Genomic DNA, 27,777 nt, shown 5'->3' with positions numbered 1-27,777 from the left:
AAGTAGAGAGGATGCAGTGAGGACAGCAGGGACTTTGGGGGGCTCTGGAAAGGGGTAAAGCAGTGTATGGAGGAATCCCAGGCAGACGACAGGGTACACTAGAAGAACGGCCTCCCTAGAGAGGATGGGACTGCTGAGGGCCTCCCTGGAGGCCTGAGGTCCATGCATTGGGGTGCATCCTGTTCTCAGGTAGCCCTGGCCTGGGGGAAGGATTGGGGATCCATCACGCCCCCCATACCCCAGACAGAAGGCTGTCAGGGCCCCTTAGGCCCATCCCAGATGCCATCACAGCTACCAGCCACCAGCAGCTGAGGCCTCAGCCCCTTTCATCTCTGCCCCTCATAAAACTTGAGTCACTGCTGGAGCTGCAGGGCAGGGTCAAAGTTCTGGCTTCTACCAGCTCCTTAAGGGGAGGGAGGTGCAGGGGGGAGGGGAATTGGGCCAGTGGGTCCATTTCTGGCCTGGGCTGGAGCCTCTGGCGGCTGCCTCATGGAGAGGGGGTACAGATCTGGAGACAGGCTAGCTCTCAGAGAGTGGGGATGAACAGGCCAACTTTTCTGGAGTTCTTGGGGTCTTGGAAGTCAGCAAGTGAGGATGGATGCCCCTCCAGGAGTGAGGTGGTGGTCCCTGAAGAAAAAACAGTTTTGTGCAGCAGTACACACCTGTAATCCCAGTATTTGGGAGGCTGAGATAGGAAGATTGCAAGTTCAAGGCCAGCCTCGGCAACTTAGTGAGACCTTCTTCAGCAACTTCAAGAGACTCTTTCAAAACAAACAAACCAAAAAAAAAAAAAAATAGGGCTGGGGGTGTAGCCTGAAGATAGATACCAGATTCAATCCCCTGTGTCCAAAAAAAAAGGTTAACCCTGAAACCAGAGACTCAGTTAACCAGATGATAAATACTGTAGGAAGTTTGGAATGGTGCGTAAATACTTAGGATTGCAGTTCTCATCTTGACTCTGCTACTGTGTGACTCTGGGCAAGTTTCTTCTCTAAATCTTTTAAAATTTCATCTGGCTGGATATAGTGGTACATGCTTGTAATCCGGTATTTTGGAGTCTGAGACAGAAGGATCACAGGTTAGAGGTCAGCCTCAGCAATGTAGTGAAATTTTCAGCAACCTAGCAAGACCCTGTTTCCAAATAAAAAATAAAAATAGGCTGGGAACATAGCTCAGAGATAGAATGCCCCTGGGTTCAATGCCCCAGTACCATTAAAAAAAATTGCATCTGCAAAATAGGAATGTTTGTTTATAATTTGGTTTATAATTTTTTAAATTTGTTTATAAGTTTTCTCTTTTTTTGGGTCTGGAAATAGAACCCAGAGGCATTTGACCTCTGAGCTACACCCCCTGCCCAATTTTTTATTCTTTATTTTGAAACAGGGTCTTACTGACTTGCGGAGGGCCTCACTAAATAGCTGAGGCTGTACGCGAACCGCGATCCTCCAGCCTCAGCCTCCCAAATGCTGGGATGACAAGCGTGCGCCACCACGCCCGGCTCCCCACTTATTCTTTATGAGGTCGCAGACTAATAGGATACTTCTAAGGCTCAGCAGGACATTGAGTCCTTAGCAAGGTGTGTGGCACCGAGGAAACCCTCAGCAAGTGGCAGCCGCTGCTGCTGTTTCCATTATAGCAAAGGAACGCGCCAGGGTCCTCAGGAGTGCAGAGGTCTGCTCAGGCACGTGCTAGCAGTCTCCCTATTTAGTAAGGGAGGTTATGAGACCCTTGAGAGATCAAGGGAGGTCAGAAAAGAAACAACACCCAGGCCCACCTCTTAAGGAGTGCGGGAGGCATGCTGAGCAGAGGAGGGTCACAGGAGTAACCAGATGAGCCCGCGCCCGGCCTGGAGGGTCGCAGAGAGGAGGCCGGGACTCAGACTTCAGTGTGGAACTTGGTGGCTGCATCACCCTGGGCCTGTCACCCTTCACTCACTGCTAGTTTCTTATAAACTTCAGAGGATAGAGCCAAGAGGAAGGTGCATCATAAAGCCCAGGTGCTGTGTCCCAGGGGCTCCATGGAGAGCCGCAGATGCACACAACGGTGTCCCTGTCTGACCATTACCACTACGTGCCTCTGCTAGTGCTCATTGCATACCTGCTAACAGCTGATCATGAATCTCAAGATGGCAGTGAGAAGTTTATGCGTCAACATTTTAGGCTCTGTGTGTGTGTGTGTGTGTGTGTGTGTGTGTGTGTATTAGTTACTAGGGATTGGAACCCAAGGGCATTCTACCTCCAAGCTACAACCCAGCCTGATTTTTTAAATTAATTAATTAATTATTTATTTTATTTATTTTGCGGTACTGGGGATGGAACCCAGGGGCATTCTACCTCCAAACTACACAACCAGTCCTATTTTTTTATTCTTTCTTTTCAAACAGGGTCTCACTGAGCTGCAAAGGGCTCCACTAAGTAGCTGGGGCTGGCCACAAACTGCGATCCTCCTGTCTCAGCCTCCCAGGTCTGGGATTACAGGCATGCACCACTGCCTGTAATCCAGCTAACATTTTGGTTTATAAGGTAAATTTGTATTCTTCCTGTCTCACTAGATCTGGCAAGGCCCTGTGAAGCACATATTCTTAGCACTCCAGCTTTGTGGTTGGGGATCCTGACACCTGAAATGCTTGTTCAGGGACATCCAGTCAGGGAGCCTCGGGGCTTGGGGGACCTGGCTTGGCTGGAGGCCGGCACATGTTCTTGCTTGATTTCCCTTTTAAGGAACCTGGCAAGAACAGGGTCGGAACAATGCGGCTGTGCTCAGTGGTGCATGCCAGCAATCCCAGCGCTCCGGAGGCTGAGACAGCAAGACGGCCTTGACAGCAGGCCAGCCTCTGCAAATTGATTGATTGATTGATTGATTGCCCTGGGGATTGAATCTAGAAGTATTCTACCTCTGAGCTATGCCCTCAGTTCTATTTTATTTTTATTTTTATTATTTTATTTTTTTGCGGGTCTGGAAATGGAACCTAGGGGCATTCGACCTCCAAGCCACACCCCTGCCCTATTTTTAAATTCTTTTTCTTTTTCTTTCTGGTGGTACTGGGGGTGGAACCCAGAGGCTTTCCACCTCTGGGCTATACTCACAGACCTTTTTTATATTTTATTTGGAAACAGGGTCTCACTAAGTTGCTGAAAGCCTCACTAATTAGCTGAGGCTGGCTTCAAACCCATGCGATCCTCCTGTCTCAGCCTCCCAAGCACGGGGATTACAAGCATGCGCCACCACGCCCGGCTTTATTCTTTATTTTGAAACAGGGTCTCACTAAGTTGCGGAGAGCCTCACTAAGTAGCTGAGGCTGTCCGTGAACCACGATCCTCTGGTCTCAGCCTCCTGAATGCTGGGATTACAAGCATGCGCCACCATGCCCAGTTTATTTATTTATTTTTTTAATTTTGAAAGAGGGTTTTGCTGAGTTGCTGACAGCCTCACTAAATTATTGAAGCTGGCTGTGTGTGTGTGTGTGTGTGTGTGTGTGTGTGTGTGTGTGTGTGTGTTGTGGTACTGAGGATTGAACCTAGGAGCATTCTACCTCCGAGATATACCTCCAGCCCTATTTTTATTTCCTAATTTTGAAACAGGATCTCTAGGTTGATGAAAGTCTTATTTCTTGCTGAGGCTGTTTTTGAATTTGTGACCCTCCTGTCTCAGCCTCCCAAGTACTAGGATTAGAAGCGTGGGCCACCACACCCAGCTCTTTGTTTTGTTTTGTTTTTGTGGTGCTAGGGATTGAACCCAGGGGCACTCTACCTCTGAGCTTACCTCTAGCCCTATTTTTTATTTTGAAACAGGGTTTCACTAAATTGTGAAGGGCCTCAGTATGATATTGAGGCTGGCCACGAACCTATGATCCTCCTGTTTCAGCCTCCCAAATACCGGGATTACAGATGTGTGCCATCATGTCCATCTTGAAGCTGGCACTGTATCTGCAGTCTTCCTACCTCAGCCATCCAAGTGCTGGGATTATAAGCATGCACCCACGCCTGGCTCAGCCTCAGAAATTTAGCAAGACCCTCGGCAACCTACTGAGACCTGTTTCAAAATAAAAGACAAAAGGGTCTGGGGGTGTAGCCCCAAGGGTAGAATGTTCCTGGGTTCCATACCCAGTACCAAAAAAAAGAAAGAAAGGAAGAAAGAGAAAAAGAAAAGGGGGGAGAGGGGGAGAGGGGGGGAACGAAAGAGAAAAAAGAAAAGGACAAGGCTCCAGCTTCCCAGTTTCCAGGGCTTCTTGGGTAGAGGCCCAGCCCCTGAGGCCAGCGTGCCAGGCACATCTTCCTTTCTGCTCTCCCCCTTCAGGTGCAGGCCTTAGCTTCACACTCTGCAGGACCTTGACAGAGGGGGAATCACTTGAAAGTGGGGTGATATGTGGGTAAGGGGCTCAAATGAATTAAATCAGAGCTAGGAATATTGCACCCACCTTACAGATGGGGAAACAAAGACCAAAAGGTGAAGTGCCTTGCCTGAGGCCACCCCGCCTGACTGGCGGGGACAGTCATTCTCCACTTTGGGGAGCCACCTCCTCACCCCTGTGGCTCATCTCTTTTCTTCCTGGCTCTGTCTGCAGAGAGCTGGACCACAGGAAGCCAAGGGTACCTCAGGACAGGCTGCCGGGGCCCAACATGGAGGAGGCAGCAGGGCCCCCGGCCCGGGCCGAGGCCCGAGTGGTAAGTGCCACACTGACCTGGCGCCAGCGGCCTCCTGCCCAGGAAGAGGCCAGACACCGCTTTCACAAGGTGTCGCTGGTGTCAGGGACCCGGATGGAAGCCCCCAAGGAGGAGATGCTTGAGCACCGCTTCCGTCAGCAGGAAGTCAATGGCTTTGTTACGCGAGAAGAAGAGACTGGGAATTATCAGGGTCCTCGGGATGAGGCTGGTGGCTCCGTGAAATTCCAGAGCCATGGACCCATCTTTTCTAAGAAGTACACACCACCGCCCAAGGAGAAAAGGCCGGTGGGCAGGCCGAAGGAGGCCTCAGAGCAGCGTGATGGCCGCCCCCAAGCTCTCAGGACCGAGCCGCCAGGCACAGGAGCCATGGCCAGGACAGAGCTCTTGGTGCCCTTGCCTGGGCCCCGAGAGCCGAGTCCCCACCCAGGCCCGGGCCTTGCCAGCAGGAGCCCCCGGCACCAGGAGGAGTGGCGTGTGACGCGCACCGTCAGGACCACCACGGTGGTGGGAGGGCACGTGGAGCGCCGGGTGAGCAGCTCTGTGACCCTGGCGCCGGCCCCGGCAGGCGAGGTCTCACCCCGGGGCCGCAACGTGGTCCGCACGGTGCAGGCAACTGTGGTGAGACCCCAGGCTGAGGGCTCCCCCAGCCGCAGCCAGGCCCTAGAGCTGCTCAGCAGCCTTGTGCCTGCCGAGCGCGGCCCACCTGCCAGCCGCCTCCCCAGGCTGGTGGGTGCCGCGCCAAGGAGCCCAGGCCTCACCAGCACAGGGGGCTCCAGCGTGGGGCAGCTGCATGAGACTACCGAGTTAAAGGACAGTTCAGCCCTGGCCTCAGCAGGCATCCCCACGGGTACTCAGCCGCCTCAGAACTGGGATGTCCCTGCAGCCCACCCGGACCAAGACCAAGGCAGAGCCCCAGACGCCAGGGCCCGTGAGTCCCCAAGCCGGCAGGGAGCCTCCAGCCCCACTCCACATCCTCTCCAGACTTCTCAGGGCCAAGCAGCAGTGCCCTCCTCCCCCACACCCCATACCCATCCCCCTACCCCAGGCCTGGGCCACCCCCCAGAGAAGCCTGTGGTGCCCAGTCCCACCAGGACCCAGTCCACTCCCCTCATCTCACCCCCTGTCAAAAGGGAAGCACTCGCGGATCCTCCTGCTCCCCCCATCCAGCCCGTGGTGAGGAGTGAGTTTGTTACAGCGCCCCTCTCCCCATCCTCTGTGAGGAGGAAGGCTGACCCTGGCCCAGGAGGGCTTTCTGCCTCACCCTCCCCAATGAGCAAGTGTGTTCAGGACTCTGCAGATGTGCCTGTCTCCTCCCTTACTCTGAAAGTGGCAGTTCAGGGTCCCAGTGATCTTGCCCTCCCATCCCCCAAGCCATCCCAGGTGGTCCAGGGCCTTGAAGGAGGCTCAAGCCAGCCAAAGGTTGTCTGTGGTGCTGAAGGCAGCCCTGCCCCTTCCCTTACCAAGGAGGAGACTGTCCCAGGCCCAGCTGCTCCTGCTCCCCGGCTCCCCAAGCAGAAGGCTGCCCAAGGTTCCCAAAGGAGCCCCATTTCATCTCCCACCCAAAAAGAAGTTCTCCAGAGCCCTGCTGTCCCCCTTGCCCCATCCTCCTCAGCGGAGCAGGTGTCTCCCCCACTGGAAGGCACGCCTGCCCTGGTGCCAGTGGGGGTGCAAGCCAGTGTGGAGCCCCGGCCTGTCCCTGACTCTACCCAGGGCAAGGCACCCCCAGAGCCATCCAATGAGGAGGACGAGATAGCCTTGGCTGCTGACCTGGAGATTTTCCTGGATACGCTACGGAGCATGGAGCCTCCTGAGATCCTCCGCACTCACCGGCTGCCCCGCGCCCCGCGCTCCTCCTACCTGGCGATGTACGCCACGTTGCCTGCCATTGAGGAGGACCAGCCTGGGCCATGGGTGCTAGGGCCCAGCCCCCAGGAGGTGCCAGAACTGGAAGAAGAAGTGGAGGAAAAGGAGGAGGAGGAGGAGGAGGAGGAGGAGGAGGAGGAGGAGGAGGAGGAGGAGGAGGAGGAGGAAGAGCCAGAGAACCCCTACCTGAGTGACGATGAGAAGCTCCAGCGCAGGCAGGAGAAAGCGGGGCCCAGCCCCTCGTGGGACTCCCGCCCTGCCAGGCCCACCCAGGTCTCCTGCACCCCTCTGGAGATGATGAAGAAGCACGTAGCAGGCGCCAAGAACCCCCAGCCCGAGTCAGGGCTGGAACCGCAGGCCAGCAGCTGGCCCGCTTCCCGCCTGGGAGGCAGCCTCCTCTTTGGCGGCCTGGTGCCTGCCGCCAAGGAGGCCTCCACCCCAGAACCGCTGGGCGCGAAGCTATCTGCTCTGCCGCCCCATGCCCCGCCCGGGCTCAGGAAAGTTCCAGGACAGTTGACCCTGCTCTGCAGCAGAAGGCCACTACCGGAGAAGCCCACACGTGTCCAGCCCCGGGAGGGGTGGGTGAGTGAGGCCTTGGGCCGGCAAGGGAGGCATCTGGCCTCTCCTGGGTCAAAGGACAATGGTTCTGGGAGTCAGAGTCCCTGGAGGTGGAGGCTTGGCTCTGAGGTGCAGGTCAGTTGACCTGTCGAGATGTATTTTAGGGCCTCAGTCTCCCTCCACACACAGCGCAAGGTCCACGCTATGGATTCCAAAGGGCTCCTTGGTACCCAGCTCCTAGGACAGGATGAGGAGGCCCCTGGGGGTTGGAAACAACATGTCATCCTCTTTGACTAGCTCCTTTGGGGGTGGAAGCCAAGCGAGAGGATGTGGAATCCTTGTGGGGGGACAGTTGTGGCAAGGAAGTGACTCCATGAGACCTTCTTGTCACCCTCTCCATTCCAGAGCCCGGCACTGAAGACCCAGGGCAAGGCAAACACCAGGCCTGGGAAGGTAGGCATGTGGGCCACGGGGGGCGAGGTGGGCCTGCGCAGGGCTGGGGTCACCTGCGGTGCCTCCTCAGGTGATCGTCTTCTCGGAGCCTGGCTGCCAGGGCAGCAGCAGAGAGGTCTGGGAGGATCAGGCTGATGCCTCCGGCTGGGCCGCTGCCTCCGTCAGGGTGGTGCGAGGCTGGTGAGTGGGGAGGGGCCCGCAGGGGGCCTGGCTGTGAGCCTGGGGGTGTGGAGAGAAGGTCTGGACGCTGGCAGAAAACCCATCGGCTACCCAGAATCCATGGGTGCAGCCTCCTCCCCCCTGTGACCCTGGTGCGTCTCTGTCCACAGCTGGGTGCTGTACGAACAGCCAGGGTTCCAGGGCCGGAAGCTGGTCCTGCCTGAAGGAGATGTTGAACTCAGAGCCCCCGGGCCAGCATGGAGTCCCCAAGGCATCGGCTCCCTAAGGAGGGTTGTCTGGGTGAGTGGGCTAGGGTGGGGACAGATGTTGCCCAGTCTTCCCTGGGGCCCAATCCCTGTGTGTGTGAGGGCAGACTCCAGTGCCTAGGGTGGGCATCTTGAGGACAGATTGCATAGGGCATCTATTATGGACTGACCTACAGGTTCCTGACCTTGGAGGCCCTGGGGAAGAAGGGCCCTTGGGTGTGTGTGGCCTGGTGGGGAGGAAGGGCCAGGCAGAGGCCAGGCACCAGCCTGGGGAAGCGGGAAGAGGTGCTGCAGCAGGCCTGGATGAGTACACATCACTGCTCACTAGCGTCTACTGTGCACCAGCCCCGTGCCAGGCAGGTGATGAGGTGCGCCCTCCACCCTGCAGAATGGACACACAGGAAAGCCACATATCCAGACTGGGGATTTAGAAATACCTCTCTAGCCAGACATTGTGGTGCATGCCTGTTATCTCACTACTTGGGAGGCTGAGAACGGAGAATCACAGGTTTGAAGCCAGCCTAAGCAACTTAGTGAGGACCTTGAAACTTAGTTCAAGTTAACATAAAATAGGGATGGGGGTGTAGTTCAGAGGTAAACTGGTTTGGGGTTCAACCCCATAATACATGAATGCGCGCGCGCACACACACACACACACACACACACACACACACACACACACAGAGAAAAGGAAGGGGCCAGGCGTGGTAGTGCACCGCTTGCAATCCCAGCATTCAGGAGGCTGAGATGGTGGATCACTGTTCATGGATAGCCTCAGCAATTTAGCGAGACCATTCACAACTCTGTGAGACCCTGTTTCAAAAAATAAAAAGACTAAAAAAAAAATCAGGCTGAGGGTGTAGCTTGGAGGTAGAATGTCCCTGGGTTCCATCCCCAGTACTGCAAAAAAAAAAAAAAGAAAAGAAAAAAAAAAACAAAAGAGAAAGGAAAGAAAAGAAAAGAAAAGGAAGGCTGGGCATAGTAGTACACATTTGTAATCCCAGAATTTGGGAGGCTGAGACAGGAGGATTGCAGGTTCACGGCCAGCTTCAGCTACTTAGTGAGGCCTTCTGTAACTCAGTGAAACCCTGTTTCAAAATAAAGAATAAAAAATAGGGCTGGGGGAGTAGCTCAAAGGTAGAATGCCCCTGGGTTCCTTCCCTAGTATTAAAAAAAAAAAAAAAGAAAAAGGAAGGAAGGAAGGAAGGGAGGGAGGGAGGAAGGACCCCTCTGACTGCCAGGAGGAAAAAAGACAGGGAGACCAGGAAGGTCAGAGATTTCTGTCCCAGGGACACCTCTCAGTTTTTAAATGAGGGGTGTATGGTTATTTTATTTTTTATTTTTTGTAGTACTGAAAATGAAATGCAGGGGCATTCTACCTCCAAGCTATACCCCCAGCCTGATTTTATTCTTTTATATTTTTTATTTTTTTGCAGTACTGGAAATTGAACCCAGGGGCATTCTACCACCAAACTATATCCCAAGCCCGATTTTATTTTTATTTTTTATTTTGAAACAGGGTCTCACTAAGTTGTGGAGGGCCTCACTAAGTAGTTGAGGCTGTCCATGAACTATGATTCTCTGGTCTCAGTCTCCCGAATGCTGGGATTCCAAGCATATGCCATCACACCTGGCTTAGTCTTTTATTTTTTTGAAACACCATCTCACTGAGTTGCGAGGGCCTCTCTAAGTAGTTGAGGCTGCCCACAAACTGTGATCCTCTGGTCTCCACCTCCCGAATGCTGAGATTACAAGTGTGTGTCACCACACCCAGCCTTAGCACTTTTATTTTTGAGACAGAATTGAAATTGACCCTCCTGCTTCTGCCTTCCCAGTCACTGGGATTACAGGCCCTGTTAACACTACTTTCATTAGCATAAGTTAACAAGTTACTGGACTTAGGCTTGACAAATTGACTTTTACCCCTAAGAAGATCCTGGAGAAAGAGCAGTGACTCTAAGCATGGCCACCAGAGGTTTTGTTTGTTGCTTTTAATGTTTGTTTTGTTTGTTGCTTTTAATGAGGGGACCAGTCAGGTGCATGTGCCTGTAATCCCAGCGCTTTCCTTGAGAAAGAAGGATCTCAGGTTCAAGGGCAGCCTCAGCAACGTAGCAAGATTCTCAGGAACTTAGCAAGAACCTGTTTCAAAATAAAATAAATAAATATAAAAATATAAAAAGGGCTGGGAATGTAGCTCAGAGATATAATGCCTATGAAGAGAGAGAGAGAGAGAGAGAGAGAGAGAGAGAGAGAGAGAGAGAGAGAGATATTCAAAGCTCTTGCAATTTTCCCGGTAGAGGCAGTGAGACAGGATGAGCCTTAAGTAGGCAGTGGCCTGGGAGGAGGGTATGGCAGTTTAAATTCAAAGCCTCTCCAGAAACAATATTTGTGGACAATTTATCATGAGAAACTCACAATAAATTCATCTTCATGTGGGAGGTAATGAGGTACAAGGGCTTTGAAGCTAGACTGCTTTAGAAGCTTTTCATTCATTCAGCCCTGAGTGGGTACCTACTGTGTGCCAGGTACTTGGGAGGTGCTAGATTGCAACACTAGACCGAAACGACCCTGCTCTGTCCCTGGCTCTGCACCTTATAAGCCATGTGACCTGGGGAAGGTTGCTTAGTTTTGCCAAGCCACGCTTTCCTAGTTGAATGGACCCATAATACCCAATGCAGGGGCTAAATGAGACAGGGTAGGACATAACCTTAGCTGGTGCCTTGCGCTTAGTAGATGCTTCATAACCCTGTGATGTGTGAGTGAGTGGAGGAAAACGGTCCTAGTGAGGAAGAAACACCCAGAATGCCTAGGGGCCTGTGCTGCCTGGCATGAGGAGACACCAGTCAGAGCCAGTCTGGAGGCCGGAGGGGGTAGTTCAGTGGCACAGCGCATGCTTAGCATGTACGAGGCCCTGAGTTCCATCCCCAGCACCCCGCTCCCCTGCAAACTGCCCAGTCTAGACAGAGACAGGAATTGTACATTAACTTGAACCTCAGAGCTGGGTGTGGTGCTGCACACCCGTAATCCCAGTACTTGGGAGGCTGAAATGGGAGGATCACAGGTTTGCGGCCAGCCTCAGGTACTGTGTGGCCCCCTGCAACTTAGTGAGAACCTGTTTCAAAATAAAAAATAGGGGATGGGCGTGGTGGTGCATGATTGTAATCCCAACATTCAGGAGGCTGAGACTAGAGGATCTCAGTTTGCGGACAGCCTCAGCTACTTAGCAAGGCTCTTCACAATTTAGTGAGACCCTATTTCACAAATAAACAGGCTTGGTGGCTCATGCTTGTAATCCCCGCGCTTGGAAGGCTGAGACAGGAGGATCGTACAGGTTCGAAGCGAGCCTCAGTTACTTAGTGAGGCTCTCAGCAACTTAGTGAGACTCTGTTTCCAAATAAAATATAAAAAATAAGTCTGGGAGTATAGCCCAGAGGTAGAAAGCCTCTGGGTTCTACCCCCAGTACCACCAAAAACAGAAAAAGCTTTAAAAATAGGGCTGGGGGTGTAGCTCAGAGATAGAATGTCCCTGGGGCTTCACTCCCTGGTACCACACACACACACAAAAGTTGGCCTCAGGAAGTGGCTGTCTATTTTGCCCATCCCTCCAGCAGGCAGGAAGTCTGGTCATGCAGAGACAAGAAAAGACCATGATGCTTTGCAGCTTCTTTGGGAACTTTGGTCTCAGGTCCAGTCCTCAAGGCCCAGCAAGGGACCAGCAAGAGCTTTGGTCTCAGGCTTGCCTGGCTGACCTTGCAGAGACAACATAGTCGCCCCTCTGACCCTGGTTCCTGGAGAGGCAGGCAGATTGGTTTTTTCAGAAGCCCCCTCACAGGACAGACTTGGGGAAGCAGGGTGGGGTACACTAGTGTCTGAGAAGAGCTGGTTTACACTTCATTGTTCCTGCTTCTCTTTCTGCAGGACTACCGCACCCCGAAGATCAGCCTGTTCTCTGAGGAGGGCCTCAGGGGAGAGCGCATGGTGCTAACTGAGGCCTTGAAGGACTCGCAGGGCCTGGAGAAGCCCCTGCAGGTGGCATCGGTCACTGTCTCCACAGGACTGTGAGTCTGGGCCATTCTGGAATCCTTTCACTTAACATTTATTTACTGTGCTGGGTGCTGGGGCGAGAGAGAGAGGTGACAGGACAGTTTCTGGCCTCAAAAGTGCTCAGATTACTGGTGGGACAGGCGAGTAAACAGACAGTAGCGGTCCAGAGTTCTAGGACAGGGCTGCACAGGGCTGCAGAAACTCACGCAGCATCAGACCAGTGGTAGGAGGGAGGTGGTGGTGGTGAGGTAACCAAAGAAGCCTTCCCCAAGGAGAAGACACTTCAGCTGGGATAAGCTGGCACAGATGATTTTTTTTTTTCGATACTAGGAATTGAACTCAGGGGCATTCTACCTCTGAGCTATACCCCAGACCTATTTTCATTTTTTTATTTTGAAACGGGTCTCACTAAGTTGCAGAGGGCCTCACTAAGTAGCTGAGGCTGGCCTTGAACCTGCAATCCTCCTGTCTGTTTTCCAAGTACTGGGATTACAAGCGTGCGCCACCATGCCTGGCCAGGATCACAAATTTGTTTTTTTTGTGTGTGGTACCTCTGGGCTACACTCCCAGACCTATTTTATATTTTATTTGAAAACAGGGTCTTACTAAGTTGTTGAAAGCCTCACTAAGTAGCTGAGGCTGGCTTCAAACCTGCATGATCCTCCAGTCTCAGCCTTCCAAGCTCGGGGATTACAAGCGTGTGCCACCATGCCCGGCTTAGAATCACAAATTTGAGGCCAGTCTGGGCAACCTCAGGAGACCCTATCTCAAAACAGGTAAAGTAAAAAAGGCCTGGAGATGCAGCTCAGTGATAAAGCACCTCTGAGGTTCAACCTTCCATACCCTCCAACACACACACACAAATGTTTTGTTTTGTTTTCTTTTTAGTTCCATAGCCCTGATGCCCAAAGCAGGGTCTGGTCTATATTTAATGGCCCTAGTATTTGTTACATGCATGAATGGGGAATAGAATAAGAGTATATCTGGTGAGCCAGGCATGGTGTCCCATGACTGTAATCCCAGAATTTGGGAGGCTGAGATAGGAGGATTACAGATTTGAGGATAGTATGCTGTCATTTAATGAGATACTGTCTTAAAATAAAAATAATAAAATAGGGCTGGGGGTGTAGCTCAGAGGTAGAATGCTCCTTGGTTCAATTCCTATTCTGTCTGTCTGTCCCTCTTTCTCTCTCATTCTCTTAGACACACACACACACACACACATTCATATTCTCTCTCTCTCTCTCTCTCTCTCTCTCTCTCTCTCTCTCTCTCTCTCTCTCTCTCTCTCCTCTCTTTTGCAGAGAGAACAGTGTGTGCAAAGACTCAGTGGTAAGAGATCTAATATTCCAAAGCTCAGTCTGGGTTTTGAGGGATGGTAGAGTGTTTGCTTGGCATGGTGAGGCTCTGTGTTTGATCCCCAACACCAAAAAAACAAAAACAAACCAAAAAGATCAATCTTTTTGCAGCATAACCAGCAAGTGAGAGGCTGTGAGGCCAGGAAGAAGGAAAGGGCCAAATCAGGGGCCTCTGTGTAGTTGGGCTTTATTGTGAAGCTGACCAGAAAGACTGGGGGTTTTAGAGCCTGGTGCAGTGGCACACACCTGTAATCCTAGTACTTGGGCGGCTGAGAAAGAAGGATCAGTATTCAAGGCCAGCCCCCACAATTTAGTGAGACTCTCGGCAATTTATAGCAAGACCCTGTTTCAAAATAAAAACTGTTTCAGAATAAAAGTAGGAGCCGGGTGTGGCACATGCTGGTAATTCCAGCATTTGGGAGGCTGAGATAGGAGGATCTTAGTTCAAGGACAGCCTCAGTTATTTAGTGAAGTCCTTTGCAACTCAGTGAGACCTTGTTTCAAAAGAAATAAAAAATAGGCCTGGGGGTGTCGTTCAGAGGTAGAATGCCCCTGGGTTCCCATCCTCAGTACCACAAAAATAAATAAGTAAATAAATAAATAAATAAATAATAATTTAAAAAAAAACTAGGAAAAAGGAGCTGGGGATGTGGCTCAGAGATAGAATGCCCCTGGGTTCAATCCCAAAAAACTACTAGGGGGTTTAAAATCAGATATGTGTGTTAGAAAGAACGTTCTAGATGCTGTGTGAAACTGAAGAGGGTAAGATCAGAGGGATCCCAAGGGGGTGGCTACTGTGAGGGAGGGTAGAGAGAATTAAAATACTTCCCAAGTACCCCTGAGGGACCCTCCCCTCTAGACTGCCTCCTCCCCTCCAAACCTTCCTTCCATCCACCAATCAGTGTTCCTTGGGGCCTGGGGTGCAGTAGCCTCTCTGCCTTCCCCCAGGTGGCTGCTGTACCCCAAACCATTCTTTAAAGACACCCCCTACATTCTGGAGCCTGGAGAGTACCCCACCTTGGAGGCCTGGGGGACATCAGACCCCAGCGTGGGCTCCCTGAAGCCAGTGAAACTGGTAAGGAGCAGGCACGCCCACAGGCCAGTCTGTCCCGGGTCCTGCATCTGTGGGCAGGGGGGGGGGGTGGGAGCAGGAAGTTGGAACTCTCTTTGGAGACTCTCCTTAGGAGTTCCTTCCGTGCACAGGACTGGAAGAAACAGAGGATTACCCCAGGGGTGGGGGGGATACAGGTGGGCCATGTTTAGGGGTCTCAGGAAGGAGAACGTCCTAGATCCCAGCCCCCTCTGTCTCCCCTCCCTCTGGGCTGGTGTCTCAGCACTGTCTCCCCTGCAGGGCTGCCCAAGCGTGGAGAAGCCTGGGGAGCCCAAGGTAAGGGTCTGGGCTTCAGGTGAAGAGGGTCTTTGGTGTGTGGGGATGGTGGTTCTCATGGCTTGGGGTGGAAAGCAGAAGGAGGCTTGGGTGGGGGTCACTCCTGGGCGGCTGTGTTTGGGTGCAGATGCCACCTCATGAACCTGACATACTTTCCCCCCAGGCCGTGGTGTATGAGGCGCCCGGTTTTCAGGGCCGGAGCTGGGAAGTGAGCAGAGACATCTACAACCTTCAGCAGCCAGAGGACAGCCAGAGTCCCCACCTGGCCTCTGTGGGCTCCCTGCGAATTCTTGGGGGCTGGTGAGGACAGGGGGTGCCTCCTCCTACCTCACACCTCTACTGGGCTTGGGGATGGGGGCCACTTGGGCTGGGGGGCAGCTGTCTTACCACCCTAGGCTTCCTGTGACTGTGTCTATCCACCCTCCCCTGCCTCCAGCTGGGTGGGCTATGAGAAGGAGGGCTTCCGAGGTCACCAGTACCTGCTGGAAGAGGGCGAATACCCTGACTGGTCCCACTGGGGAGGCTATGACCAGTGGCTGACCTCCCTGCGAGTCATCCGGACGGTAAGTAAGGGAGGGCGCAGCCACACTTTCTCCAGGACAATCCTAGAGGAAATTTTGTACCCTCTCCCAGTTATCCGGGAAGCATTCCCGAGGATAATCTCTCTCCCTCCTACGGCTCTTCCCCAGGCCGCCCTGGCCCTTCACCCCTAGTTCTCGGGTGGGCTGCGTCCCGGGGGTCTGGACGCTCCCAGGGGTTTCTTCCCAAGGCGGTATCGAGAACCGACTGTCCCTGGGGCCTAGGACTTCGGGGACCCGGCCGTGGTGCTGTTTGAGGCCATGGACTTCGAGGGGCCGGGCGTGGAGGTGAGCACCGCTTTACCAGACGTGGAGCTAGTGCAACACGGCCCGCAAACACAGGCCATCCACGTGCTCAGCGGAGTGTGAGTGAGGCTGGCTTCCCGTGGGCTGGGCGGGCCAGGCCCAGGCGGGGCCTGCAGAGGTGCGGGCGGCTTCCCGCTGACCGCCCTGCTCTTCCCGCAGGTGGGTGGCCTATGAGCAGGTGGGCTTCTCCGGAGAGCAGTACGTACTGGAGAAGGGTGTGTACCGCAACTGCGACGACTGGGGAGCTGGCAACAGCGCCCTGGCCTCCCTGCAGCCCGTCTTGCAGGTGCGCGCCCGGGCCTCGGCGAGGGGCGGGGCTTGGCGGCGAGGGGCGGGGCTTGGCGTCTGGGCAGGGCCCGCAGGGGAGGGTGGGGCCTGCGGAGGGGAGGGCGGAACCCGCAGGGAGGGCGGGGCTTGGTGTCTGGGCGGGGCCCACAGAGGTGGGCGGGGCCCGCAGGGGAGGGCGGGGCTGTTGTCCTCCTGGGACGCCGTTGGGTTGGGCGATATTAAACTTCAGGAACTGAGGCTGAGGGCTGGCACCCTCCATGAGCTTCAAAACTGGTTCTTCCCTTCAGGTCGGGGAGCACGATCTGCACTTTGTCTCAAAGGTAAGGAGCGCATGGGGCACCCATCTTTTCTTCCCTAAGCTGGGAGTGCAGCTCTCCTAACATGCACAGAACCCTGATTGCAATTCCTAGCAACACCCGACCCCTGATCCCTCGCCATCCTCCACTCCCATCTACTCTTTCTGCCTCCAGATCCAGCTTTTCTCAGGTCCAGACTTCCTGGGTGATCACATCTCCTTTGAGGATGACCAGGCTTCTCTGCCCGCCTCCTTCCTGCCCCAGTCCTGCAGAGTCCATGGTGGCAGGTGGGCATGTGGAAGGGGGGTCGGGGCACCGTCTGTCAGAGGATTTTTCTCTCTCAGCTTCCTTGAGATAGCTGTTTTGTCCAGAGTCATCGTGTGTGTGTGTGTTGTGTGTGTTATTGGAGATTGAACCCAGAGCATTCTATCTCTGAGCTACACTTAAAACAGGGGCTCTGTAAGTTGCTAAAAGTTTTGCTCAATTGCTAAGGCTGGCCTTTAACCTGTGATTTTTCTGTCTCAGCCTCCCAAGTATTGAGAAAGGCCTTTTAAAGTATAACAAGCCAGGTGTTATGGCGCACACTTGTAATCCCAGTATTCGGGAGGCTGAGACAGGAAGGTTGGGGTTTGCGGCCAGCCTCAGCTACTTAGTGAGGCCCGCTGCCACTTAGTGAGACCCTGTTTCAAAATAAAGAATAAAAAATAGGGCAGGGGGTGTAGCTTAGGGGTCAAATGACCCTGGGTTCCATCCCCAGACCTGCAAAAAAATAAAAAATAAAAAATATATATATATATATAATAACAAACATATAAAAATTAAAGTAAAAAATTAAAATATTTTAACAAACCTGAAGCATAGCAAATACATATAACAAACTCATATGTATTTGATATTTGATATGTTTCAGCCGATTGCAGCCCTTATTCTCCTAAATATTCAGATTGTTCCATCTTGGCCAATGAGAGCCCCTTCAAATTGCCTCTGGGTCCTTGTGATATGACCTCAATAATTTTGAGAACTTCTGCTTTTCTGGTACAGCCTAATACTTCAGGATCATCTTGTGCATTTCTTGCCCCAAATCTGGAATCTGCTATTTCCTAAGGAACTCTGGTTCCTTTTAGTGGGAAATGGTAGGGACCAAAATCTGCATGTTAGGTGTTGCAAAATTTTAACACCAGGATTCCTACTAACAGTAAACCCACTGAAAGCCGTTTGAGGCTTCTTTTGTGGTTCATCCTTAGAACGTCACCTTCCATTTAAAGTGTATTGTTCAGGCCGGGCGTGGTGGCGCACGCTTGTAATCCCCGCGCTTGGGAGGCAGAGACAGGAGGATCGCGCAGGTTCGAAGCCAGCTGCGTGCGCTGGTTTAGGAGACCCTGTTTCCAAAATGAAAATGTAAAAAATAGGTCTGGGAGCGTAGCCCAGAGGTAGAAGGGCTTCCAGGAACCCCAGTACCACCAAAAAAAAAAAAAAAATTAAAAAAAAAGTGTATTGTTCAAAATGCCCTGTTTTAAAGACAGTTAAAACAGTCCTTTATTTTGTATGGTTGTGTCACCAAGATGGTATACAGTTAGATACATTAATTTATTCTCGATTTTTAGGAATACTTTCCATTTTTATTTAATTCAGTTTAGTTGTGGTGGTGATGTGTTTGTTTCTCAGTGCTGGGGCTTGAACCCAGCCTGCTAGGCGAGACCATTGAGCTACACTGCAGTCCTAATTCTGTTCTGTGTGTGTGGCACAGGGGAGTAAGCCCAGGGGTGATCTACCATTGAGCGACATCCTCGGCACGTTTTTATTTTTTATTTTGAGACAGGTTTGGCTGAGTTGCTAAGTGTTGGCCTCAAACCTGAGCTCCTCCTGTCTCACACTCCCAAGTACTGGGATTACAAGTATGAACCACCACACCCTGCCTTAATTTTTTTTTTTATATTGGGGATTGAATTTAGTGGCATAGTATCTCTGAGCTATACATATATATATATATATATATAGGGCTGGGATATATATATATATATATATATATATATATATATATATATCCCAGCCCTATATTTTATTGTTTGTTTGTTTGTTTATTTATTTATTTTGGTGGTACTGGGAATTGAACCCAGAGGCATTCTACCTTCAAGCTATACCCCAACCCCTATTTTATTTCTTATTTAGAAATAGGGTCTGGAGGGCGTGGTGGCATACTCTTGTAATCCCAGCACTTGGGAGGCTGAGACAGGAGGATTGTGCAAGTTCACAGCCAACCTCAGCCACTTAGTGAGGCTCTCAGCAACTTAGTGAGACCCTGTTTCCAAATAAAATATAAAATAGGTCTGTGAATGTAGTCTGGAGGTAGAAGGCCCCTGGATTTAATCCCCAGCACCACACACACAGAAAAAAAAAAAAAAAAGAAAAGAAAAGAAAAGAAAAGAAAAGAAAAGAAAAGAAATAGGGTCTCACTAGGTAGATGAGAATCTCACCGCTTGCTGAAGCTGTCCTCAAACCTGTTATCCTCCCGTCTCAGCCTTCCAAGTACTGGGCTCACAGGAGTGCACTATCACACTTGGCTCAGCCCTCTCTTCTTTAAAATTTATTTATTTTTAATTTTACTTTTTTGTGGTACTGAGGATTGAACCCAGAGGCATTCTATCTTCGAGCTACACACCCAGCCCAATTTTAATATATATATTTTTTGATGATACTGGGGTTCCTGGAAACCCTTCTACCTCCGGGCTACACTCCCAGACCCATTTTTATATTTTTATTTGGAAACAGAGACTCTTAAGCCAGCGTGGCTGGCTTCGAACCTGCGCAATCCTCCTGTCTCCACCTCCCAAGCGTGGAGATTACAAGTGTGCGCCACCACGCCCAGCTTAATTTTTGTTCTTGAAACAGAGTCTCACTAGGTTGCTGAGGCTGGCTTTGAACCTGCAATTCTCTTGTCTCAGCCTCCCAAGTACAAGGATTACAGGTGTGCACCACCACACACAGCTGTTTCATGTTTTTGAAGGGTGTTCTTAGGATAGATTCCTAATGTAGGGTTGCTGAGTAATTGCTTATGGCGTGTTCATTTCTGTTGCAGTTTGATTTCACTTGGTCTGACCTCAGTCTCTGTTGCTGAAGTGCCTGTCCATCCTTGACCGCCCCTCTACTAGGGGAACCTGTCAAGTGTGTGTCTACTCTCAGGTTTCAGGTGGGCTCAGAGAATCCCTCACCTTCTCCTACCCTTCCCTCTCCCCAGTTGGATCTTGTTTGATGAGAAGAACTTCGAGGGGGACCAGCACGTTCTCTCCGAGGGCGAGTTCCCCACTCTCATGGCCATGGGCTGTCTCGCCTCCATGGTCCCTGGCTCTCTCCGGAAGGTACCCCTGGTGAGTGCTCCTGTCCAGTTCCAGGCAGGCCTGGAGGCAGAGGGACAGTCGTGCTGGGGCAATCCTGGACACCGAGTCCCACCTCACTGCCTAGTGGGCTGGTCAGGGGGATGATTGAGTGGTCTTTTCCAGAACTTCCCAGGTGCCCTCGATTCTGGACCTTTCAAGCTAGTTCAACTTACTAGATATCTATAGAGATGGCTCCTTGGAACACCAGAAGAAATCAGACAGCCCTGCTTTCAAGGAGCCCATGTTCACTTGGACCTACAGATTATAGGGCAGCTGGGTATGGTGGCACTGCCTATAATCGCAGTACTTTAGAGGTTGAAACAGGAAGATCACAGGTTCCCAAGCCAGCTTCTATATTTCCATATAAAACATAATATAGGGAGCTGGGCGTGGTGGCACATGTTTGTAATTCCAGCATTTGGTAGGCTGAGACAGGAGGATTGCACAGGTTCAAAGCCAGCCTCAGCTACTTAGTGAGGTGCTCAGCAACTTAGTGAGACCCTGTTTCCAAATAAAATATAAAATAGGTCTGGGAGTATAGCCTGGAGGTAGAAAGCCTCTGGGTTCCATCCCCAGTACCACCAATAAATAAACAAGCAAACAAACAAACAAACAAATAAATAAAAAACTAGGGCTTGGGGTGAAAAAAAAAACCAAATAAATAAAAGAAAGAAGGTAGGTAGGTAGTTGGGTTGAGTGCAGGGCAGCGTGGTGTGTTCGGATGCAGCAGTGGGCGGGGATGGAAGGACTGACACTCGGAGAGCCTGTGGGGACACACTGCCTTGGTCATGGTCTACACAATGAGGGGTGTCAGGATCGACCAGAAGATGGCTCTGTGGCAGGACACACAGGGGGCGTGAGGCAGGGCCGTCTGATTCTGAGATGAGTGATCATGTTCTGGACCAGGGAGGAGATGGACAGACATGATAGGGGCCCTATTCAGTGGCACCTGGAGGACTGGCTGTCAGAGCTGCTGCCACTCACTGGGAAAGGCCTTTAGCCTTCATTACACCCCCGTGAGGTGTGTAAACTGAGGCACAGAGCTGCCTGGGACTCGCTCCTGGCTGCTCAGCTGGTAATAGGCGGTACATAGTTTGGAATTAGAATGCCTCTAGGTTCTTCCCCAGTGCTTCCCGGGCAGCCTGGCTCTGAGACTGACAGACTCGGGTCTGAAGCCCACATGTAGGGGCTCGAGTAAGTTACTTCTCCTTCTCCAGCCTCAGCTTCCCCTCTGTTGAATGAGGGTCACGATAGTGTGTACCTGATAGGGTTGTTGAAGTGTTAAGAACGAGGTCAGATAAAATGCTCAGCCGAGGCTCTGGCCCGCAGCGAGCCCAGAATGACTGAGCGCGACTGTTGTTACCAGCGTTGCTGTTATTATAGTGTCTTCATCGTGGGGGTGAAAAGGACAGGATGAGCCCCAGGTTGCAGCCTGGCCCATAGTTCTCAGAGGTGCCATTAACCAGAGAGGCCATTTGCGGGGGACGCTGGGGTCCAGGCTGATACAGGCTGCGTCTGAGGCCCTGGGCATGCTCTACTGGGGGGTCCTCGAGTATGTGAGTGAGCTCAGGAGACCCTGGACCTGCAGCGTGGACCTGGGCATCCATGAGTTGGGCCTGTGGGGCAGAGTCTGGGGCTCCTGTGGCCTCACCCCTCTCCTCCCCATCCCCTCAGCATTTTTCAGAGCCCGACATTTTCCTGTATGGTCTGGAGTGCTTCGAGGGGAAGGAGATTGAGCTCAGTGGGGAGGTGCGGAGCCTGCAAGCTGAGGGCTTCAACAACCACGTGCTGTCCGTGCGGATCAAGGGGGGCGTGTAAGTGCGTCACAGGGAGGCGTGCTGGCTGCTAGTGGGGCGGTGTGAGTGGCAGGATGGCTTCCCAGGGGCCTCTTTCCCCTCCCCATATCTGCCCCCTCCACCCTGTCCCCCAAGCTAGGAAGGAGGGAGAAATGCAGCTCTAGAAGGGTCAGTGGTTCTAGGGCTCCGACCCAGCCCTGTGGGCCCCTTGGGCCCCTCCTTTGCCCTGCAAACCCCAAATCCACTTTCTAGTCTCCTCCTCCGGTGGACCCTGGGCCCAGGCAGAGGAGTCCAGCGTGAGAGAAGAGGAGGTAGGGCCACCCTGATGATCACCTCCTCCTCTTCCTGTCTGTCTCTGCTCCTGTCTGTGTCTGGGACAGCTGGGTGCTGTGTGAGCACAGTGACTTCCGGGGCCGGCAGTGGCTGCTGGGCAGCTGTGAGATCACCAACTGGCTGACCTACAGCGGCACGCAGAGGGTGGGCTCCCTCTACCCCATCAAGCAGGTGCGTGGCTCGTCCCTCGGCATGAGTGTGTCTGGGCGGGCCTGGGGTGTCCACACAGCATCTGTGTGTCCTCTCTGTCATCACTCTTCTGGAACTGTTGTCTGCTTAGTGGTTTTCCACCTAGGACCGAAAGTTATCTCATGTGGTGCTCCCAGTAATGACCACGCCTAGCGTGGGTAACACGGTGTCTGCCATGAGTGTGTGTGCTGTCTGTCTAGACATGGGTCTTATTTCTCACTCAGGCACTGCTGTGGCAGCACGGCCACGGGCTGTGTGTGTGTGTACATGTGTGTGTACATGTACTGCCAAAGACATTTTTCTGCCCATGAAGTTATTTGTGCGTGCTTCCACGCACTTTGACAGTGACCCCAAGTGTGCACATTCCTGGGGGTGTGCCAACTCTGACTGCCTGTGCCTGTGTCCATGACCCCACTGAGTGCATGTGTCTGTGTGTGAGGGTGTCTGTGCAGTCCCGATATTCACAGATTCTTAGGACATCATTGCTGAAAGAAATCCTGGAGATTTTTTCCAACCCTCACATTTTATAGTTGGGGAAATAAAGGCCCAGAGAAGTGGACAAGGATTTGCTCTGCAGTCTTGGGCATGCACCCTACCTCCATGGACCTCTGTTTCCTCATCTTTAAAATGGTGATAGCAGGTAGTGTTGTGGGTTTGTTTGAGGAGTGGAGATGGAGAATGTCCAGAGAACCCTTAGAACAGTGCTTGAGTGGGAAGTACTCAACCAACACTATCTGTGGTTCTTGTTACTGTCAGTACTGTCGCCACCGTCTGAGACCCCTGCTGATTTGTGGCAGAGCCACAGACATGGCAGGTGTGCTGTCTGGCAGCCCAGCATCCACCCCGTTTTGATGCCTCTTTAGCACAGGCACGTGCCTGCACTCTTCTCTGTAAGTGTGTGTGTGCACATCTGTATCGCTACACACATCTGTCATTGTAGCAGAGATAAGTACCTGGCGCAGAGCAGCCTGGGTGGACCTGTGTTTTCATTAGGGTGTGAGTCTGGTGGCCGCAGATAATCGTGTGTGTGCGTGTCTTCTGTGAACTTTTGTGTCAATTCATGGATCTGTGGACACAGAACTGTGCATGTGTGTGTATGTGTGCTATGCATGTGCCCTCAGTAAGTGTGTACAGAAGGTTGACACAGAGTCCAGGCCAGTTTGGGGGCAGGAAGGAGGGACTGGGAGCTCGGTCCTAGGCACAGAGTTGAGGACGGTGAGGGCGTCCTTGGCCCGGACTCCTGACTCTTGTCTTCCGGTCACCAGCGCCGAGCTTATTTCCGCCTCTGGAATGCAGCCCTGGGAGGATTCCTGGCAGTGCCGGATCATGTGGAGGACATGAAGGCAGGCCGCGTGGTGGTCTCCGAGCCCCGAGCTGGAGGCAGCTGCATCTGGTACTATGAAGATGGGCTACTGAAAAACCAGGTATTGATTGTGGCTGGGCAGGGACTCCTAAGCCCCAGGCATCTGCAAGCCCACCTTGGGGTGTATCCAGCCCTGTTGGGAGCAGGATCCATGGGAGGCAGAGGGTGCAGGTGGGGTCCTTGGGCAAGTCATGCTCTGTGTGCACAAGTGTTGACCCAGATGCTTGTAAGGCCCTGCCCCATCTCTGCTATTCTGCGATGGAACTTGAGCCCTATAAATAGCAATACCCTCACTCCAAAATTTCCTGAGCACCACTGTAAATCAAGCCCTCTTCTAGGTACGTATAGCAGTTGGGAGACAGAAAGGACTCATGCTCTCCTGAAGCTTATATTCTAGTTGGGGGGAGAGAGGCAGAGACAACTTACATGAATAAAATACCTTATCATCTTAGATGATGAAAAGGACAATGAGGAAAGGACAGACGGAGGAAGGAGGAGAGGGGTTCTGACAGCTCTGAGAAGGAGGCGAGCGAGGGAGGCAGCTGTTCTGATGTCTGGGGGAGCAGTGTGCGTGGCGGCCCTGAGCTGTGTGCATGTCTGGCTTTTTCTAGGATTAGCAAGGCCACTGAGTGGCTGCAGTGCAGCGAGGGAGGAAGAATGTGCCAGGAGATGAGGGGAGGAAGGTTACAGGGATTACAGGTCTTCATCAGCTGTTGTGAGTTTTTGCCTTTTACTTGGAATGAAATACTGGCTGTGTGTCAGGCATTGGATTGAGCCCTCACGTGAATGGCTCCCCTAGTTCTCAGAGAACATTATGGGGTAATTATTTTTTGGTACTGGGGATGGAACGCGGGGCATTCTACCTCTGAGCTACACCCCCAGCCCTATTTTTTTAATTTATTTTGAAGCACGGTCTCATTAAGTTGCAAAGGGCTTCACTAAGTAGCCGAGGCTGTCCTTGAACCACAATCCTCCTGTCTCAGCCTCCTAAGTGCTAGGATTACAAGCATGCGCCACCACGCCTGGCTGGTTTTTTGTTTTGTTTTGTGGTACTGGGGGTGGAACTCAGGGACTTTTCTACCTCTGGGCTATATTCCCAGATCTATTTTATACTTTATTTGGAAACAGGATCTCACTAAGTTGCTGAGAGCCTCACTAAGTAGCTGAGGCTGGCTTCGAACCTGTGCTGTCCTCCTGTCCCAGCCTCCCAAGCGCTGGGATTACAAGCATGCGCCACCACTCCAGGCTTTTGTTTTATTTTGAAACAGTGTCTCAGTTGCTCAGGCTGGTCTTGAACCTACAATCCCCCTGTCTCAGCCTCCCAAGCGCTGGGATTACAAGCATGCACCATCACGCCTGGCTTCCCAGAGCACACTCTGGGCACATCCTATTATCCTCTCCTTTTTATAGGTGATAGAATCAGCACAGAGGCGTAAGTCATTTGCTGGAAGTCACACAGCCAATAAAAGTGTGGAAGTTTGTCTGATGCCAGAGCCCGTGCTTTGGGGGTCAGTTCTGGAGGTTTTCTGGAGGAGCTAGTATTTTTCCAGTTCTTTTATGGTTTTTCATATTAAGCCCCCAAAAACCTAGTATTGGGGGATTCCCATCCCCAAAGAAAGTGAAGCTTGGAAGGATTAAGAGACTTATGTAGGACTTACCACAGTCCATAAGAGCCGGGATTCAAACCAAAAACTAATGTCTTGGGCTATCTGGAGTATGGTAGAGTCTCCGTGGGAAAAATGGTGTCTAATGATATCCTGGGGCACCAGGCGGCTCCCACCATGAGTCTGCAGGTGATTGGACCTCCCAGCCCAGGCTCCAAGGTAGTGCTCTGGGCCGAGAGCCGCCTGCCCCGCCAGACATGGAGCATCAATGAATTGGGCCATATCTGCAGCCAGATGTTCGAAGGCCAGATCCTTGACGTGAAGGGTAATGTGGGCTTGCATGTGGGAGGGGGCTGAGGGCAGGGATGGCCCCGGCTCCCTCTGATCACCTCCAAATCCCTCAACCCCTCCCAGGTGGCCGAGGCTATGACCGGGACCACGTGGTGCTGTGGGAGCCGGCCAAGGAGAGGGCATCCCAGATCTGGACCATCAGCGTGCTCTGAACCTCCCTCCTCCCTAGCCCTGGAGGCTTCTGCTGAGATGTTTTGATTGTTGTTGTTGTTGCTGTTGTTGTTGTTGTTGTTGTTGTTGTTGTTGTTGTAACATAAGCTATTTTCTAATATTCTGCGTGGTAGTTTTGTCTCACACCTTGATGTTTGGGGCCTTCCTGGGCCCAGGCTGCCTCTTCCCTCCCATTTTGGAGGGGAGGAGGACTTGGCTGAAAATCTCCCATCTGCCACTAGAGGGAGGTGGGGACCAGCCTAATGGGTGTGCTGGTCCTTCCTGGGGTCTCCTAAATGATCGGAAATGTGGCATTCAGAGCCTGCTGGAGCCGGTCTGTGGGGACACAGACACCAACAGAGCTTCTTCGTTGTCCCTGCCCTTGGGGAACGCACTGTCCAGCGGAGGCTTCCAGTGCGCAGGGCAACACTGCCAGTGGGGAGAGAACACAAGTGGAGTGTGTGTGAAAGCTAGCTCCTGGGCGGCAGAGGAAAGTGTTCCAGGGATGCGGACATGCCCAGGGGTGAAAGCTGTGGGGTTGAGCAGGTGGAAACACAGTGAGCCTCGAGCCTGGTCCTCGGGCTCCTTTCCACTTCCCCCAACCAGAGTTGGCCTCAGTCAAAGAAGCCAGGAGAGGAGCAGCACCCTCTGCCCCTGGACCTACATCTGTGGCCGCTCTGCAGCCCTTTGGTGGCGATCCCTTGGGGCATTCTGGGGCCTCCTTCCCTCTCTGTCGCTCCAAACATCCACGCCCAGACCCACCCAGACCTCGGAGGGGTGATAGTGGCTAGAGCAGCTGTTTGTCCTTTCTGCCTTCTCTCCTGTGGAGGAAGAAGCGGACGGCTCTTCCTCCTCCTCTGGTCCCCGGTGGTTGGAGAGTTGGTGGTTTGTGAGTTGGTTTTCTAGAGATCCCCAGAAACAAGGGGGGAGGGGAACTCTTGAAACTGGGGAACTCTCTGAATCTGTTATTCTGAGAATGCCTAGGTACTGGGCTGGGGGAGTGGGTGATGGGATTTCTGGGACTGTCACCTCCAAACATTCAGGGACAAGTGAAACAAATGCAGCTAAAGACCATGAGGATAGCAGGGTTTTTTTTTTTTTTTGCGGGTTTGGAGACCCAGGGGCATTCGACCTCCGAGCTACAGCCCCTGCCCTATTTTTTATTCTTTATTTTTATTTTTTATTTATTTTTTTGGTGGTACTGGGGATGGAACCCAGAGGCTTTCTACCTCCAGGCTATACTCCCAGACCTTTTTTTATATTTTATTTGGAAACAGGGTCTCACTAAGTTGCTGAAAGCCTTACTAAGTAGCTGAGGCTGGCTTCGAACCCATGCGATCCTCCTGTCTCAGCCTCCCAAGTGCGGGGATTACAAGCGTGCGCCACCACGCCTGGCTTATTCTTTATTTTGAAACAGGGTCTCACTAAGTTACGGAGGGCCTCACTAAGTAGCTCAGGCTGTCCATGAACCGTGATCCTTCAGTCTCAGCCTCTCAAATGCTGCAATTACAAGTGTGCGCCACCACTCCCGGATTGGGTGGCAGTTTTTGAGCCTTGTCCCTGCATGGGGAAGGTAGGGGGTGGGCCCTCTGCAGTGGGCCTGGGGAGGCACCTGGGTGCTGCCTTCTTTGCTAATAGGGACATGGGAAGATCATTGGTTCTACTGCAGACACGGCTGGGGGCCTGGAGATGTCCACTGATGACACGTGGACGCCCTCCAAATACAATAACTTTATTGGTGGCTGTGTGGTGTTCGTCCCTCACCTCTCCATTCCAGTTGTTGCCCTCACAGCGTCACAGTTGATTTCCACCGCCTGGGATGGGGGAGGGGACGTTGACCCATCCTGAAGATTGGGGCGAGAGGGGGGTGTTCTCTGGCTAGTGATGGTGGCAGCTGTTTCAGGGGCATAGGGCTAGAGGTGACACTATCACCTCAGCTGAGGTAGATGAGGGTGTTGGTCAAGAAGAAAAGGAAATTGACACAGGCCATGTTGCTGAGAGTTGGGGCCCCGCTTTTAGTGGCAACCGTGGAGACCGTGGAGATCGTGGAGATCGTGAAGGTGGGCCTTATGTTCGGGAAGGACCTGGTTTGGTTGGGAAAGGGCACGGTGTTATAGTCAGGAGGAGAGGCCTCTGAGAAGGTGTTGCTGGAGGTGGAGTACATGGTAGCCATGGACAAGTGGGTGCCCTCGACCTGGGTGGTGAGCACGGTGGTGCTGGGCATGGAGGTGCCAGGCATGGGGGTGGTCACTTCTTGCAAGACTCCAGTTTGTATCTACAAGAGAAGTGGGGGAAATCTCATGTGGCTTTTGAATTTCATGTTTGTTAAAGATGTGTTTGTCCCTTATTCCTCCCCCCAGCTCTGGGCCACCATAACACGTCTGCCACATATCCTGG

The 27,777-nt window shown here is 52.4% G+C and overlaps 1 protein-coding gene across 1 annotated transcript in view; it reads left to right on the top strand.

Moving 5' to 3' along the window:
• Window positions 1-25,382, top strand: part of CRYBG2 (crystallin beta-gamma domain containing 2) — a gene marked incomplete at its 3' end in the record, with an annotated part of 28,580 nt that extends 3,198 nt beyond the window's left edge. Inside the window, exons 2-20 of the mRNA XM_080691360.1 lie at window positions 4,565-7,109; window positions 7,491-7,538; window positions 7,609-7,718; window positions 7,868-7,997; window positions 11,882-12,021; window positions 14,314-14,440; window positions 14,717-14,752; window positions 14,916-15,052; window positions 15,189-15,315; window positions 15,556-15,695; window positions 15,796-15,922; window positions 16,212-16,244; window positions 16,395-16,507; window positions 19,456-19,585; window positions 21,269-21,408; window positions 21,771-21,894; window positions 23,178-23,336; window positions 25,045-25,204; window positions 25,294-25,382. Of these exons, the coding sequence (XP_080547486.1) occupies window positions 4,565-7,109; window positions 7,491-7,538; window positions 7,609-7,718; window positions 7,868-7,997; window positions 11,882-12,021; window positions 14,314-14,440; window positions 14,717-14,752; window positions 14,916-15,052; window positions 15,189-15,315; window positions 15,556-15,695; window positions 15,796-15,922; window positions 16,212-16,244; window positions 16,395-16,507; window positions 19,456-19,585; window positions 21,269-21,408; window positions 21,771-21,894; window positions 23,178-23,336; window positions 25,045-25,204; window positions 25,294-25,382 (4,615 nt within the window). The remainder of the gene's footprint in view (window positions 1-4,564; window positions 7,110-7,490; window positions 7,539-7,608; window positions 7,719-7,867; window positions 7,998-11,881; window positions 12,022-14,313; window positions 14,441-14,716; window positions 14,753-14,915; window positions 15,053-15,188; window positions 15,316-15,555; window positions 15,696-15,795; window positions 15,923-16,211; window positions 16,245-16,394; window positions 16,508-19,455; window positions 19,586-21,268; window positions 21,409-21,770; window positions 21,895-23,177; window positions 23,337-25,044; window positions 25,205-25,293) is intronic.
• Between the last annotated feature and the right edge of the window lie 2,395 nt (window positions 25,383-27,777).

The sequence above is a fragment of the Muscardinus avellanarius genome (assembly GCF_963383645.1).
Source record: "Muscardinus avellanarius genome assembly, chromosome: 3".
NCBI lineage: Eukaryota > Metazoa > Chordata > Mammalia > Rodentia > Gliridae > Muscardinus > Muscardinus avellanarius.
This window is presented reverse-complemented; position numbering and strand designations above follow the sequence as displayed.